Source organism: Myripristis murdjan, chromosome 12 (genome assembly GCF_902150065.1).
Source record: "Myripristis murdjan chromosome 12, fMyrMur1.1, whole genome shotgun sequence".
Lineage (NCBI taxonomy): Eukaryota > Metazoa > Chordata > Actinopteri > Holocentriformes > Holocentridae > Myripristis > Myripristis murdjan.
This window is the reverse complement of record NC_043991.1, coordinates 9,383,113-9,398,957: the sequence shown is the minus strand read 5'-3', so window position 1 is coordinate 9,398,957 and position 15,845 is coordinate 9,383,113. Positions and strand designations below refer to the sequence as shown.

The following is a 15,845-nucleotide window of genomic DNA, read 5'->3' as shown; positions in this document are numbered from 1 at the left end:
AATAAATAAGGACAGGGCGTTTACTGAATCATGCATACTAAACTGCACGTTTTGGATGAGGGAAAAAAGACACTTCTTGTCATGAACGTGCTTGCACTCACGTACACAGCCACACAGCCACTCACACCACAAGCACCAGCCCAGACATCTGGCACATTTGGATTTCAGTATGCAAGCTTGTCACATTACACCAGCTGATTTTTCTTTTTCTTTTTTTCCCATCCTCTCCCAGAGATAGAAAAGACACCACATATGTAAAAGTAGCAAGACAACAGTTTAGGTCCTGCAATCATAATTTTACTGAAGTGCATTCTACCTTTAGTACCTCTCTATTCTAATAAAAAGAAGTATTCATTGTGATTAATGATCCCTTTCAGTGTGCTAAGCTATTTTTGCATTAACCTGTAAGAATTACTTTAATGTAGGTCAAACTGCTCCATACACTCACTGTTGGCTGTTTAAACTAACAATGCACTTAACAGTCATTTACATTTACATCCATCTTGCATGTAAAGTCACCAGATGTCTCTCCAAGACAACACAAAAATAAAAAGGCCAATAAGAAAAACTGCTTTAGTTAAAAATCATGCCTCATAAGCTACTCAGAGATCAGACATCGTCCATTAATCTGAGTATTTAAAGTCCACATTTCTGTATTTTTCTGTTGTTTGAAATGCAAAACACAGCTTATTCATTTTCCTAAGTGATTCATGGGAACATGGGAATGGGTTCGAGGAGGGTTTTTGAGTTCAACTTCCCAAGGAAAAAGTGTGCTTAAGTATTTAAGTAAACCAGCTAAGCAACTTTTCATTTTGGCTCTCACCCAATTAGTGAAATCAGTCGGTCCTGTGTATGGTTACACTGAAAATATACTTAGGAAAACTAGCCTAGTGGATCAGAGAGTACCACTTTTAATAGCTGCCAATACTTTGTGAGGCATTCAGACAGATTTGCTGCCAAAAATAGGCGAACTTCTTCTACACCAACTCAGCTGTGATGCACTACCACAGTGAGGTTACATAGACAATTAACACATAATCTGCTTCACTTTGTCTCAGCAAACAAGTACAAGCCCAATCCTTAGAGGCAGTTCTTTAAACAGAATCAAGTCCAAATATGAAGTTTCAATGCCACATCCTGCACTAGAACCAAAACTAGGACTGACAGCAGCCGACATGCAATAATCGCCAAAAAACATCCCAAAACACCGTCACTTGGTGAGATTTCACCGTCAATAACCAGGCAGCCAGCCAGAAATCAAAAAAGTAATATCTTTATTATTTTAATTTTTATAGAATAAAGTGGTATTGTAGTTATAACTTATTACTAGAGGCATCAATATTGCAAGAACTCTTTAAATAAAGGTGTGCAGAGACATCATCTGCTGTAGGTCCCAGTGCAGCTTATTGTACCATGACATAGCAGTAGCGATATCCGCAGTAGTTTTAACAAAAAAATCTTTAGTGAGTCAATGCCTCAAATAATACCATTTTTACCGTGGTGTTAAAACAACACACACATCCAAGAACTTTAGTTGGTACAGTAATAAGAGTCCCAGTGTCAAAGAAACAGTTTTCCCTGTCGTGAAGTTCTGCTTCAGAGTTGTGGTACACCAAGGGAGGACAATACTTAATCATAAATCGCTCTAAAAATATGTAAAGGTCCAGCTTCATCTCACAAAAATTGACAAAAAAAAAAATCCTGGTAACCTTTGTTCTTTATTTTATTTTATTTGTTTATAAATATGACAATCATCTTTAAATAGGCTATCTCTTTAAACCTGACTATTGTTTGACAAAGGAAAACAAAAAGAAGAGGAAACAATATACAAAAACTTTGAGAGACAGCAAACACAAAAAGAAAAGTCTCTTCTGGAGTCCAGACCTATTTGGCCACCCAGAGCTTGAGGCACAGTGGCAATGAGAAGGACGACTCCTCACTGGACCGGGCTCTGCATCTGAGAACACGCTTCTCAATAAGATACTGAGGCAACCTCTGAGGTGCTGCTGTCCCCTGCTAGCAGCAAGAGTGTAGAAAAACCATGAATGTGCTTTTGTCACACATAAAATGAAACGGGAGACACAGAGGAGACTTCTGGTAAAAGTATGAAAGGTAACAGATAAAAAGAAAAAAATGGCTCTTGGGATTTGCATCAAAGCACACACAAATGTGTGCACAAAAAAAGATAATCTCTCAGAAAAATAAACATTACAGTGGCACAAGACAAAATGTTCACCAATGAAAAGGGAACAGGGCAAATTCTAAGTGTTTTTGTTTTTCTGCAACAGAGTCATTGGGAAAAGGAAAAAAAATAAGTGCATCTGTATTCAAAAACTCAAAAAGGACAAAAATCGTTTACTCTTGTTATCACTGAGCAAGAATGGGCAAAAAAAAAAAAAAAATTGGAAAAAAAAAAAAAAAAATTGGCACGACATCACTGAAACAACAAGGCGGTTGTCACTCTGCCACAGACAGACATGACCACGGGCAAGAATGAGGTTTCCTTTGTTCACATCTACATCATGGCAGAGTGTGGCGACACACAGGGATGCTGCCTGTCACCGCGGTCACCGCAGGTCACCCTGGACAAGGTTGAGAGGCTGCAGGTAGAACATGTGACGTCACCCACAGTAGACGTAACGCTGACTCACTCCTTACTTAGTTCATCTTGTCCTGGAATATATAGAGGTTGTTGGTCGTAGCCACTACTATGATGCTGTCCTGTGGATGCCAGGCAGTGTGAAGGATCTTCTTGTTGAAGTCCAAACTGTCCACGCTGATCTCATCCTTCTTGCGCTTGCCACCAGCGCACACCTTGCGGGGCTTTATGACCTGAAAGGGTTTGCTGTTCTCTCTGGACGCCTCCAAGGTCACGTCCCACCGATGGTCACGGTCGAACATCCGGAAGAAGTTGTTGTATGAGCCGGTCATCACCATGCTGAAGAGAGAGGTGGAGAAGGTGTAAGAAGCTTTACCACAAGTTATCTAGAAACAACATCCAAAACAAGTTCTTGGGAGCAGTGGAGCAGAGGTAAAGCAGATTTTGGTATTGCTAAATCATGTGCCAACCTGTCATTTCCATTCCAGCAGCATTCAAATTTGTCGAAGATGCAGTCGTTCTCATAGAGCGAGCACAGCTTGCTCCTGAGGTACTCATGAACCTATAAAGATCAGACACATGTAAAAAACACTACTAGCAAAGATTTGAGCAAGCACTGGGGAAGATCTTCATTGCAAATACTTTACAAGAAATAAATCTACGTACAAAAAAAGATCTACACTGTGAGTACAATTTCAAACTATTTGACCTGCATTTGTGCTATAAATAAGGGAATCAAGTTTTCTCTAACAAAAACAGTTGCATTGCAAAACCCCATGTTTATGGTATCTCCTAGTGGACATTATTGAAACTGCAAGAAATATTGAAAAAAGGTGTGGTCACTGCTGAAAAACTTCACTCTAGCCGTTCTTGTTAACATAATCAGTAAGTGACCACAATATAACTGCCATTACTGTCTTGCTCTCCTTTTTTTTTCCAGCTAAAAATACCATTTGGTTTCAAAAATCAACCCTTCAAACAATAGTTACTGGTCTGCTGATATAAAATCTGGCACCACAAGTCAGGCAAACAAGGAGCAAAAGATTCCAGCAACTCTTGCAAAATAAATAAATAAATAAATAAATAAACAAACAAACAAACACACTTCATAGTTAAAACAAGAATTAAGAATTAAGAATTTCCCAGTTTGGGATCAATAAAGTAAATCTATCTATTAAACAGATATCCCTTATCAGAAATTCCCTGATGAAGGATGTGTTGCTGGAATAGTTTTGCTCAGGGTTGGTCACAAATAAAGCTGAGATTTTAAGTGATCCTAAAATTTATTTTATGAACACTTTAACTTTAAGTAATTATTTCAACAAGGCCTGAGTATGTTTGTTTTTAAACTTTTTTTTTTTTTTTTTTTTTTAAATAAAACACCTATGTGGAGATATTATGTGACTGATAACTAACCTTGGCAAATGCTCAGCTAAAATTTTTTGGAAAAAGCTTATCAGTTGACAGTTGACACACTTTCTATATTGTAAGAATTAACATGAATTCAAAAAAAAATGAATCTCAGCAATTCCTTTACTAGGCTGAATTCTTTTGAGGTAAATAACTCATACCTTCCTGCAATACTTTGAAGAAAACCAAAACAAAAAACCATAATTAGGAGTCCCAACTGAGTTCCTTGCAGCAAAATTGTCCACTGTCAGAGAGATGAAATTCCTGGCTGCACGATGACTGCTTGCCTCTTAATGCTAATGCCGGCTGGATTTTTAATCTGTTCAGTCTCCAATAATGGGCAGAGTGAAGAACGTTTTACTGCTTTCTGTGAAAATGTTCATCTGTGTATTTTTGTCCTGTAACTTTGTAATCCCAGAGAGCCCACACAACGTGTGGGCTCTCTGTTCTTCCCAAATTTTTCCTAAGTGATCCTACATCATCGCTCCTTCTTGTATTTCTAGGAACAACTGACCTTGCCAATCGATACTCTCGCTGCCTAGGGAAGAGCGCTAAGCTTCAAATTTGTTTTTCGTGCTGTATGTAGAGATGCCAATGTTAGAAATAAGATCAACTTTCACCAGCACCAAAGGAATCCTTTAACATGAATCTCATACTGAAATTGTGTCTAAATATCGATTACTTTTACACCTGGTATTAATATAATTCTCCAGTGTCACATTTAGATATGATTGCATTCTGATCATACTATACCGCACATTACATTTTCTACATGCCAGTGTGCAGGTTTTTATAAAGAGAGTAACCATTCCTATTTCTACCAATGTATTTGTTGGATGTGGATTGCATTTACACTTCTGTTCAATGTGGTCACAATGCATCCCTGACCACCTGTGGAGGTGGTTTGGGTGGTCGGATCACAATCCGTCCTCAATGTGCTTTGAGTGCATTTCCACCTGTATTTTTATGCAGTCAAGCACTATCTGATTGCTCAACGTTCACCTGAGATGTGTGTCAAATACGAAATGTAAAGTGGGTCACAGTGTCACCCTGATTTCCTACCCTGCATCTGTCTCTGCCAGCCTCACCTGATATGTCTCCACAGGCTTGCTTTCCATGTTCAGGTCCCAAATTTTCACTGACAGGTAGTCTCTGGTCATCATGTAGCGTCCACTGTGGCTGAACTTGACATCTGAGATTGATGATATGATCTCAGAGAAGAAAGAGCGATTACTGGGATCCTCAGGCTCCTCAAACACTGGACAAGACCAAAGAGGTGGATGTAGACAATAAAAAAAAAAGTTAAATGTGGGAATCTAAGGGTCAGCATTAGACAGACAGTACAGTAATCAAAGAACAACTGGATGAATATTAACGCCTATAGAGGATGGTTGGTCCACTGGGCTGTTAATCCAGAATACTACATTTGTGTCTCTCTCATTCATTTCCACTGCATGACAAAACAGCTCCCAAAATAACAATCAAGCACATAAATGAAGCACAAAGCAAGTCATACCGATAAAAAAAAACAAGTTGTGGTACCCTTTGTTTGAGGAAATTAAACCTCTCTGTTCTTGTTATTTAGCTATTTGAATTGGAAAGCAGATCTAGCAGGTAGTATGTGCAGAATAATTAAGCATAGTATCCTTGCATCAGGAAGGACCAAACTGATAGCACTTTCAAAAGCAACTGTAATTACACAGAAACAGGGTTACAAGGACTTGTTTTAAAATATTAGCTTAATATACTTGTTGACGTTCACTGATGTTCTCACAAAGTATTATTTTGGGAGCTGTTTTGTTGCGCTATGCAAGAGAAAGGAGAGACTTCAAAGCAGTTGGTGAGACCCCGCCCCATTGAGATAGATGAAAAATGATTCTATGTGGACAGATGAATGATACTCACTTTTAGAGTGCTTGTCACATAGTGCTGATGCCCTCATATCACACATACGGATAGTGCCTTTGCTGCTGCTGTAGACAAACGTGTTACACTGATGCGGATGGAACTCGGCTGCTGTGATCACCTCTGTTAGCTCCTCCATGTTGGCAGGTTTAATGTCAACGATATCTAAAGAGTTCAGAGTCAAGAGCAAATTTTCCATCCAATAATTACGACAACGGCTTGCTTGCTTAAATGCACCTGATTATGTGCCAGATTCGCAGAGGTAAGCATATAGCAGTCAGCTGCAAAGTGCATTTGTATTTTGTATTTGTATTCACCCGGTCCTATTTCTTTATGGCATATGAGCAATGTACTTTTGTAGCTCAAACATAAGTTCTGAACATAATATATATTTATGTTTGTGTGTTTATGCCAATTGGTAAGTAACCATCTTTTTTTCCCCTCACAGCTAACTGATAACAACACATACACACACACACACACGCTCACAATAATCTGAGGATACTGAAGCTGCGGTCGGTGATCTCCAGGTGCCAGAGGTTGATGCGGAGGTCGTCTGCAGAGAGGTAAGTCTCATTGTCACTGTTGACTGAGACAGAGTTGATGTGGTAGGTGTGGGCATTGGCAAACACCTTCCGTGGACTGGCCTCCACCATGAGGTCCATGGGTCTAAAAACTGGCACCTGAGATGCAAAAAACACACATGATCTTATATGAAACGGACTTGACTTTCGTCTGAGTCTGTATTAGTGACAGATTAGTATTTTACAAGGATTCATTTGCTCAGAATTCTGCATTTCCCATCTGTTTAATGTTAATTTAAGGTATTTTCTATTTCTATTAAGCATTTTCTATTTCATCATTTTATACATTGTTCAGATCTGTCTTAGCTGGTGTCAATTATTTTAGTCTTGTGCTGTATACCAACAGTGGTGATATAACTGTCAACTAGACCTCTTAACTTGTTAGCTGACAGCCTTTTCAGGACCAAGAAATGTTCAGATTCACTTCAATACATTTCCTGCAGAGTCGGCACAATTACGACTAAAACATTCAGTGATTTGACGCTATATAAATAAAGATTGATTGATTGATTGAAACATTGCAAATATTATTATATTTAATTTAGAAATCACTATTTGCAGTATAAAAGCATATAAATGAATATGTTGCCAGTATTTCCAGATCGGTGTAGTAATGCCACTTCTTGTTACACTTGTCAGGCTGTTAGACACAATGACTGACCCGCAGTGACGTGACAGTGCTGGGGTCTCTGTAGCGTCCGTCCTCTTCTTTGAGATTATAGCCCTCTGGTCTCTTGTCTCGTTCACTAATTTTCCACAACTTAATAGTCTTATCTGTCAAAAGATAAAATACGCATTTGTCCTTTCAAAGCCAAAAACACACTCCAAGTGTTGGGTTCACATGTTTCCCTAACAACTGCTTTCGGTGAACCATACACTCAATGCAAAGTGAGAAGAGCAACGTTTGACTGACTGATAAACTGGGTGACCTGAATTTGGCTAATGATGGATACTTCCTCTGCTTAGGAGAAAATATCTCATGTTCTTACAAAAGTTTATTCTAGTTCCATCATCTAGTTTACAGTTTGACACATTCATCACATCACATCCTCTGCATAATTTTTTAAAAATGTATTTTATTTCTGCAGTCTGCAGGGAGGGGGCAACTGGCTGACATGAAACACTATCAAGTTGTCAAAGTTAAATATCAAAATTCTTCTGGTGGTACCTTTAAACAGAGGTACTTTCAGGTGCTTTGCCCCTACTGCCAAACTGGTTGCAGCTTTTCACAATTTATGAGCGTGTTCAACAGTAAAGCATATTTCATCATATATAATATTTTCTTTTTGTTTTTTTAATTGCTCTTAATGTGCAACTATGTCATTCTCTCATTTCAGTACTGTTGTGTTACACAGTATAGTTTTGTCCATGAGGTCCTCTCCTGCTGATCAAATTTTAATTCTGCTGGGAGAAAAAAAGCTTTGCAGCATCAGTTTCTACAGGAAATTCAGAACATCATCATTCACCAGCATTTAACAGCAGTAGATGTGATGAACTCACCATTGGTGGACAACAGGAAGTGAGCTGCATTCTTCTGGGGGATCCAACGGATCTTGTTGATCTTCTCTTCTATTTCCAAACTCTTCAAGTAGTCAAACTCAGGCTCGTGGCTCTGGAAAGTGCTGTAAACATTGTATTCACTACGGTACTGAGGCTGCCTCTTATTCTGTTGGGAGCCGGGCGGAAGTGGCAGAAAGAGATAAAAGGGGCAGATGTTAGGCACAAAACAAGTCTGTGAGACTATTTCTGTTCTACATTTTAATAGTTTGATTCCAGTAAGAGATATCCATCATGTTGGAAAAATCTGACAGCTATTTCAAAAAATATGGTGTAATAGTACAGATTATCACTGGTTAAAAATAAATCTTAAAGCCTTTTGTTAACAAATTAGCAATGTTTTCAGACTGAAATACATGTCTGTCTGTTTTTTTAACTGATTAATAAAAGGTTCAATCAGCAGCCCTGTCCAAAATGCACTTTGTATACATCCAACTGTACCTCTATTTCTTGTTGGAAAATAACTATACGTCCTCCCTTGTCCCCTGTGGCTAGAAGCTCCCCTGTGTGGTTAAACTCGAGCGTGGATATGATGTCCGCTGCAAAGACACAAACATGATGGATATTTTAACCTGTGTGTGCAACGACATCATTTCTGTTTGAAATACAGAGGTATGACAACCTATTTTCAATGGGTGTAGTATTATTTGTAAAGACAACAACGAGCCATCCAGTTAATCCTAATCCTAATTCATTTGGATGCCGAGGAATCAGAGCATATGAGATGGACGAGTGTATGGGCAGGAGATGCATAAAGATGTCAGTGCATGTAGAGCAGACCAAAAATGATCAGTAACCTAGTTTTTTTTTTTTTTTTCTCCACCATACAGACAGCAGCACACAATCCCCCAGCAGCAGTATGTTGCTTTGTACACAGACATACACGCGCACACACGCACACACACGCGCACACACACACACACACACACACACACACACACACACACACACACACACACACACACACACACACACACACACATATATATATATATATATATATATATATACACAGATACATATACACTTACTTAACTCTTTGTTGTCCACTGAAGCAGAAAGACAATGTTGCAAAAGGTTGCAGGAGGAGGTCTTTGTGAATGCGGTACTCCCTGAGGTCTAATGTGAGGGGTAATGTGTTTGGAGCATGGACCTAAACAAGGCTACTTGAAAACATACACTTAAAAATATACTTAATCCATATTACCTTTCAGCAGATGAAGTCAATGACCTTATTCAAGCTTGTAACACAGAAACTTCCAACACTACTCAAAATAATTAGCTAATAAGGGCTAACGGATGTCACTAACTGTGTGTGAATTATTGGGTGCACCAAGAGAAAGTGTTTGAAAAAGCGCGTGGGCAAAATGTAGGTACAATTATTCTGTTGCTTCACTGTAGGAATGTATTGAAGGGCTGAAGCATCATAAAATGAACCAAGCAGCATTGGTTTACAGTCGAGTATGCTGCCATTCTTTGCATTCCAGCTGCATGGCCTTCTTTATTGTATTGCCAACAGAAACTATACAACAAGTGAGTGCTGTGCTCCAGTAAAGGCCTATATGCTGCAGTTTAGGTTACAAAGCGATGTAACAAAAAAGTAATGAAACACTACACTATAATAGCTGGAAGAGACGTATTGCTGACTCCATGAAACACTCGCTCCGCAAGACAGAAATGGCCCAAACCTGGGCTATGATGAAACACAATGAAGAGAGACATTGTGTTTCCTCTGTTGTGTTATGCAGCTGCTGTGCTCGAGTGGATAATTCTAATTTTGTTCACGGCTGTTGCTGTTTGGGTCAAAGTCATGTTTCAAGTTGAGGTTTTACAGCTAAAAATATATTTTAAATGAAATTTCTTGTCATTGCCATTCTGGACTTCGCCTTTCATATTGTATTTTTCTTTAATGTAAAGCACTTAGTCATTTTGTGTCTGAGAAAGGTGCTATATAAATAAACTTCACTTACTTATTTACATTTGCACTGTACTTTTGGGGGTTTACACAGTAATGAAACCAAATTACAGTGCTGAATTTAATTATCATTTTCTCTGGCTGTGGTGTAATTTCCTTGCTTTAGTGGCGCATCACTGTTAAGTGGATTCACAGGACACACTGGGAGCTATACATCCTTCCAAAGGCGCAGTAAGTCTGATGCAAATATTTTACATATCAGAATTGTAAGTGTGCTAAAATTATGTAGAGCCAAATCACCTGTACACCAGCACAAGTCCATTTTTCCATATTCAGAATTTTTTTTGGCTGTGACCTATTGAAGAAATCCTCCATGAAGCGGCATTGTGGGATACTCCAAAGATTTAACTATGATCAGAGGCAATGTGCTGAAATTCCCTCTGTGCAGCTGATGAGCCCAGCCTGGTGTGACCCTCAGGGGAAGAGATTCACAGCGAACAGATACGCATGCCTAAACTGTGTATGCATTGTTCTGCCAAATTTCCACTAGAAGGACAAGCTTGACGTCAGATCTTTTTAAGGACATAAGTCAAACCTTGGGAGCAAATAAGATTACTGCACTCATATTCAAGAGCTGTATGTCAGAAAAGAATCACTACTGAACGTATTCATAGGTATGCGAGAAATAAACTGTTTTCCAACTACTTTCACTTCTATTCAGTTAGATGATTTGCAGTTTTAATAGGAAAAGGGGTTTCTGGGGTATTTGGGCCTGTTTGGCTCAAAATGTAGTACCATGTTTGCATGTTTGTGGTACTGTGCATAATTTGTATCATAATTTAATTTGAATAGGAAACTATAATAGTATTTCTTAATTGTAGTGCTTCTGTGGGTGTCAACAATTAAGATGACAGTGTTTTGATCATTTCTTCAAAGCAAAACAACTGTTTGTAAGGGAACCATTGCTTCCACAGTGCAGTTAAGTTACAGTGTGTGCAATGTTGCTCCCCAGCTTCATTAAGGACCACCTTGGGAAAATGCTTGAGAAAGCAATGTTTGAACAGCAAAGTAAGCATTTGTCCTCCCACCAATGCTGAACAAATCACTTGCTTTTTCTATGGAACGCCTAGATGCATTAGGACGTGAGGTAATGAGAAAAAAATCCTCTTCACATAAGTTTTTGGCCTCCTGCTTTTCTAATCAAAAAAAAACAAAACACGGGCTGTATGGGGTGGCTGTCTGCTCTATTCTCCATTCTATGGCACAGGCCAGTGATGACAGATCTTGCAAGAACTGTTTGGACAACTACAGATCAAGAGCTCTACTAATTAGGTCGCCCTCTGACACAGACATATAGGGTGGGGGCAAATTCTATCCATCTTTATGTGCATAAATATCTGAGCAAAGTAAATGCCATGAAATGCCATGTGTAAATGGGGCTTCTGACTCTACACAGGGGTCACACATACTTGAAAATACATTTGCTTAAACAACTGTAAAGGTTTATGTATGCAAGTGTCCACCAAACAGTGTACATGTGATATATGGCAAGTAAAAGAGCTAGCTGACAGTTTTCTCGGATGCAAACTAATGGTTAAAAACAGGGATTAGCAATAATGTCAATGACATGACATTGACATTGACACAATGTCTTTCTGATACCACTGTGTTGTTTTAGGGTGTAATTATATTTTTTTCCATTGGTAAATTTTGTGCTTTGTGAGATCTATGCTCTCCACATTCTATGCTGCATTTCTTCCTGTATGTTTGCTTCAGATTGTTGCAAATCACAGAATCTAGAAAAAAGTCCTTGCTTGTATTTTGAAATCAGATACCTAGTGTTTCTTTTCTAGATGCATCTTTTTTTTTCTTATTAAACACCATAGAAACTGTGCTAAGAATTTCCCCTGGTGATGTCAGTGTAGAGCTGGGTTATATGGACAAAAATTGATCATCACAATATTTCCGACTGAATATTCAGTTGTGATGATGCTGTAGGGATGGCTGTTGATGCTTTCACCAAATATTTACACCATAAAATTTGTGATAAACAATAGGTAACATGGATATGATGACCAAGCAGGCCATCATACACAAACGACAGAATAGCTAGACCAGTCTAATAAGTTCAGACAACTGCATCCCTTTACTGCCATGCAGCCTTTACAACCAGAAAAAGACAAAACCTATACCATATCACAATACAACAATACAATACAAAAGACCACCCTGGTCTTTGAGGGGTTAAAACATTCCCTGATGATGGTGGTGAGAGAGACCGTCCTGTCCCCAAAATGTCACAGGCTACACAACAAGAGACATTTGGCTTGCTAAAGTGTCCATGAGCTACACACGGAGCTGCTGCAGTGCATGCCCACGAACTGCAAGTCACTCTGGAATATCTACAAAACAAAGAAGCTTTGTCTTTCCCATCCCTGCATACAGTTCACGTTTTTTTTTTTTTTTTAACATATATATATATACATAAACAAGGTTCATACCTTCGGTTACGTCATCATCCAAGGAACCTTTTGCCTGAGACAGACACCACTGCATGTCACCTCCAGCTCCTGTGGGGATAAATGACAAGAGAGATTCAAGTGATTTTCCAGCTGTTTGCATGATTCCCACACTCCTTCCGATTTCATGCTTTTGGCTATTCCCCAGATCTTCACTTCCTTATTTGAAATTGGTGGGTATTCAGTATGATTATATATACCGATGGTGGCTAAGGAATACAACTGCTGAAGATGAGAGTCGGGTTTCCCAAAATTATCTCTAATTTGGCTTTGTTAGACAAATGATTGGGTAAAGAAAAAAATATTGTACTGATTTTAAATGGTGGAATGTTGGTATTGAATGCAAATAAAAATATAGGCTGGTGTGTGTGATAGCATGTTTTGTAGAATCTCTTAGATTTTGGTGTACAACTTTAAATATTAGCTTTGTGTAGGCTTCAATCTTTCAAACAAGCTTCTGTCCAAAGGAGTACGTAACAATGTTCTGCTGTAATGGACAGTAAATTGGTGAACAACATAAAAAGTCCACATCTTCCAAACAACATACAAGAAAACAAGCTGTGTCATTACAGATCCACTATTGTTCATTACACAGTTATTGTCAGTCTAAAATAACATGTACGTGCTGTGCAGCAAAGCAGCATAATGGTTAAAACAAAAGGAAAAAAGAGATAGAGCAGATTTCACAGAACACGTTTCAAATCTTTCCCACAGCTGCAACCGAGCATGACAAACCTTGAACTGCTCCACTGATAACCTACCAGTGAATTACCATGCTAATGTTCAGAAATATTGACTTAAATGTTTAGGATCATAAGAGTAATACAAGTGATTCTGTTTTCTCTTTCCAGCTGGGGAAACCGCTCTACTGTCAGGAGATGCTCTCACTTTAGGGCCCTAGGTTAAAAAACAATCCACAAGAAAAAACATGCTACACTGCCTGGCAAATGCAACCGCACTCACTCGCCTCAACAGGCTCTCCACTGACAATTTTGACACTGCACCCTAAAGCAGGCTGAATTCCGCATATTTTTTTAACATGATCATATCAGTTATTGCACAAAAAAATGGTTTGATGATCGAAAGGTCTAACATTTGGCAAGACAGCATTGCAGCATGATCAAGGACATTTATGAGTCATTACTGGTTCTTCGCTTGGTACACTTTGTAAAAACAGGTACTTGACAAGTAGACCGTTTTTTTTTTTTTGAGACAGATTTAGATATTATTCCTGTAGCCCTTAATTGAGGCTGTTCTGATATTAATCATGATTAAATAAAAAGCCAGGGCAGGATAAATATGGGTGAGGGGAAATGCAGCAATCTCTGACAGACTGCTTGCACCCTTGGCAGAAAACACTGGACAAACAAGGTGCACTAGTTCGCAAGTCATTACAAAAATCCATAATACAATTACATGCAATGCTCCTTCATAGAAAACCATCCTATTGCCCGCCCACAGACACCAGTATGTACAAGTCACCAAACTGGAGTAAATCCTCAACCAACCATCGACCAACAATGAACCGAATCGGACAAACACCTAATTATTTCACATATTTCTCACTTTAGAGATACATATAATGCACAAGTGCCACTTAAGGAATGGAGAGCTAGGATACATGTTGAGCAGGAAAAAAAAATCGCAATCCTTGAACATTCTCGGCCTTGTTTGGAAGAAGAGCCTTGCACTAAAGTTTCTGTCCCACCAGAGAGCTTCTCAGTATGGTATTAAAGTCAGAAATCACGCCTTTCAGCTTGTCCAGCCAACAATGGCAGGCCCGGCGTGTTAGCTCCCACATATGCAATGTCAAAGTTTGAGCTAACGTCAAGCTAGCCCGGCTTGCCAAGCAATGGCATGTTTCAAAAAACTTGTGCACTGAACTGATAAAAAGAAAGCTGCCTCTGCTTTCTCCTCTGACAACACGGCTAAGCGGATAACTTCGGGGAGAGGGGTGAGAGTTAAATGCGCAAGTCTTGTGGGTAGCCGGCACACATTTTAAATAAATAAAACATCGCCACCGGTAACGTTGGTGAATGTAGCTGCTTAGCAACGCCTGCACGGTTAGCATAACCAGTCCCGGGCCGGTGATAATGGCAATAACAGCTACCGTGTGCTAACGGTAGTTGGCTAGTTAGCTTTTAGCTCACAAGCAGGCCAAATGGGTGATGACACGGCTGGAGTTTGGCTGGCTGTGCTAGCTAGGCTAAGTTTGTTAGCTACTGTTAGCTTAAACTGCAACTCGGTATCGTGTTAGCAAGCGGAATTAGTGCAGCGACTACACGCAGGGAGAGGAGCGGTGACGTCCTGGAAAGACTTGCGTCCCAGGATACCGACTCGCCTGTAATGCCGTTACACTTATTGCCTAAATTCAATTCGCTCATGTTGCATTTGACTACCTGCCATGGCGAGAGAGAAGGGGGGCTTGTCTCGGTCAGTCACGATCCGGATTCCCACTCACTCACTCCCACGCTCCGGTGCGCACGATGTTCAACTCCTCCTCGTTGTTGAGTGGCTCCGCCGCTGGACCGACCCTGAAATGTGGACCGTGTTTACGTTTGACGTTATCACGGCTGTTTGGGCTCTTCCACTTCTTCTTTTTCGTCAGCTCCTACTTCTTCCCCTTTCCTCTCCACTCTCTTCTCTCTCTCCTCTCTCTCTCTCCAGCCGGCTACCTACTTCTTCTGTCGCGCTCTCATCCGGTAATTCGCTTCTATCCGTCTGCACGTGAAGCATTTTTTTTTTCTAATCACACACACCCACACACACACACAACAAACACACATTAAAAGTACAGCTACCCTGTTACACAAAATATTATATTGCGCTATAAATTTAACAATAATAATAATAATAATAATAATAATGATGATGATGATAGTGATTCGCGATTTTTTTTTTTGCTGATATTCGATATGTCGATATTTTCTGATGTGATACCATATCTGCACACATTTTGTCACCTGTTTTTTTCCCACCTTTTCACCTCACATAGTTTTGAAAGATATAGAGTGATGGATTTCTGAATTGACCATAGGTTGCAGCGAAGCAAACTTTTGTCAAACATTTATTATTATTATTATTATTATTATTATTATTATTATTAGTGGAAGTTTGGAATGTGAAATTTAGAGTCATTGTAAATGTATGCAATGACTGAGTCATGACCTCGAGTTGTGTAAACTCAGTTTTGTACGAATCCTTGCAGCCATTTATGAGATTAAAAAAAAAAAAAAAAAATCGTATTTGTGGCGCCATCTAGAGGTGAAACACAATGCACTTTAATACCAAGGCTTAGTGACAACCCCTGAACATGTGACGCAAATTTCTTCTCAATTTCTTCATGAGTTATTGCA

The 15,845-nt window shown here is 39.3% G+C and overlaps 1 protein-coding gene across 1 annotated transcript; it reads right to left on the bottom strand.

Moving 5' to 3' along the window:
* Positions 1 to 1,260: 1,260 nt before the first annotated feature.
* Positions 1,261 to 15,210, bottom strand: LOC115368854 (serine/threonine-protein phosphatase 2A 55 kDa regulatory subunit B alpha isoform-like). The gene is made up of 10 exons (XM_030065244.1): positions 14,889 to 15,210; positions 12,472 to 12,540; positions 8,497 to 8,594; positions 7,999 to 8,164; positions 7,160 to 7,272; positions 6,420 to 6,597; positions 5,915 to 6,079; positions 5,098 to 5,267; positions 3,070 to 3,161; positions 1,261 to 2,938 (listed from the first exon to the last, which is right to left on the bottom strand). The coding sequence occupies exons 1-10, from the start codon at positions 14,893 to 14,895 to the stop codon at positions 2,659 to 2,661; spliced, it is 1,338 nt and encodes a 445-aa protein (XP_029921104.1). The 5' UTR covers positions 14,896 to 15,210; the 3' UTR covers positions 1,261 to 2,658.
* Between the last annotated feature and the right edge of the window lie 635 nt (positions 15,211 to 15,845).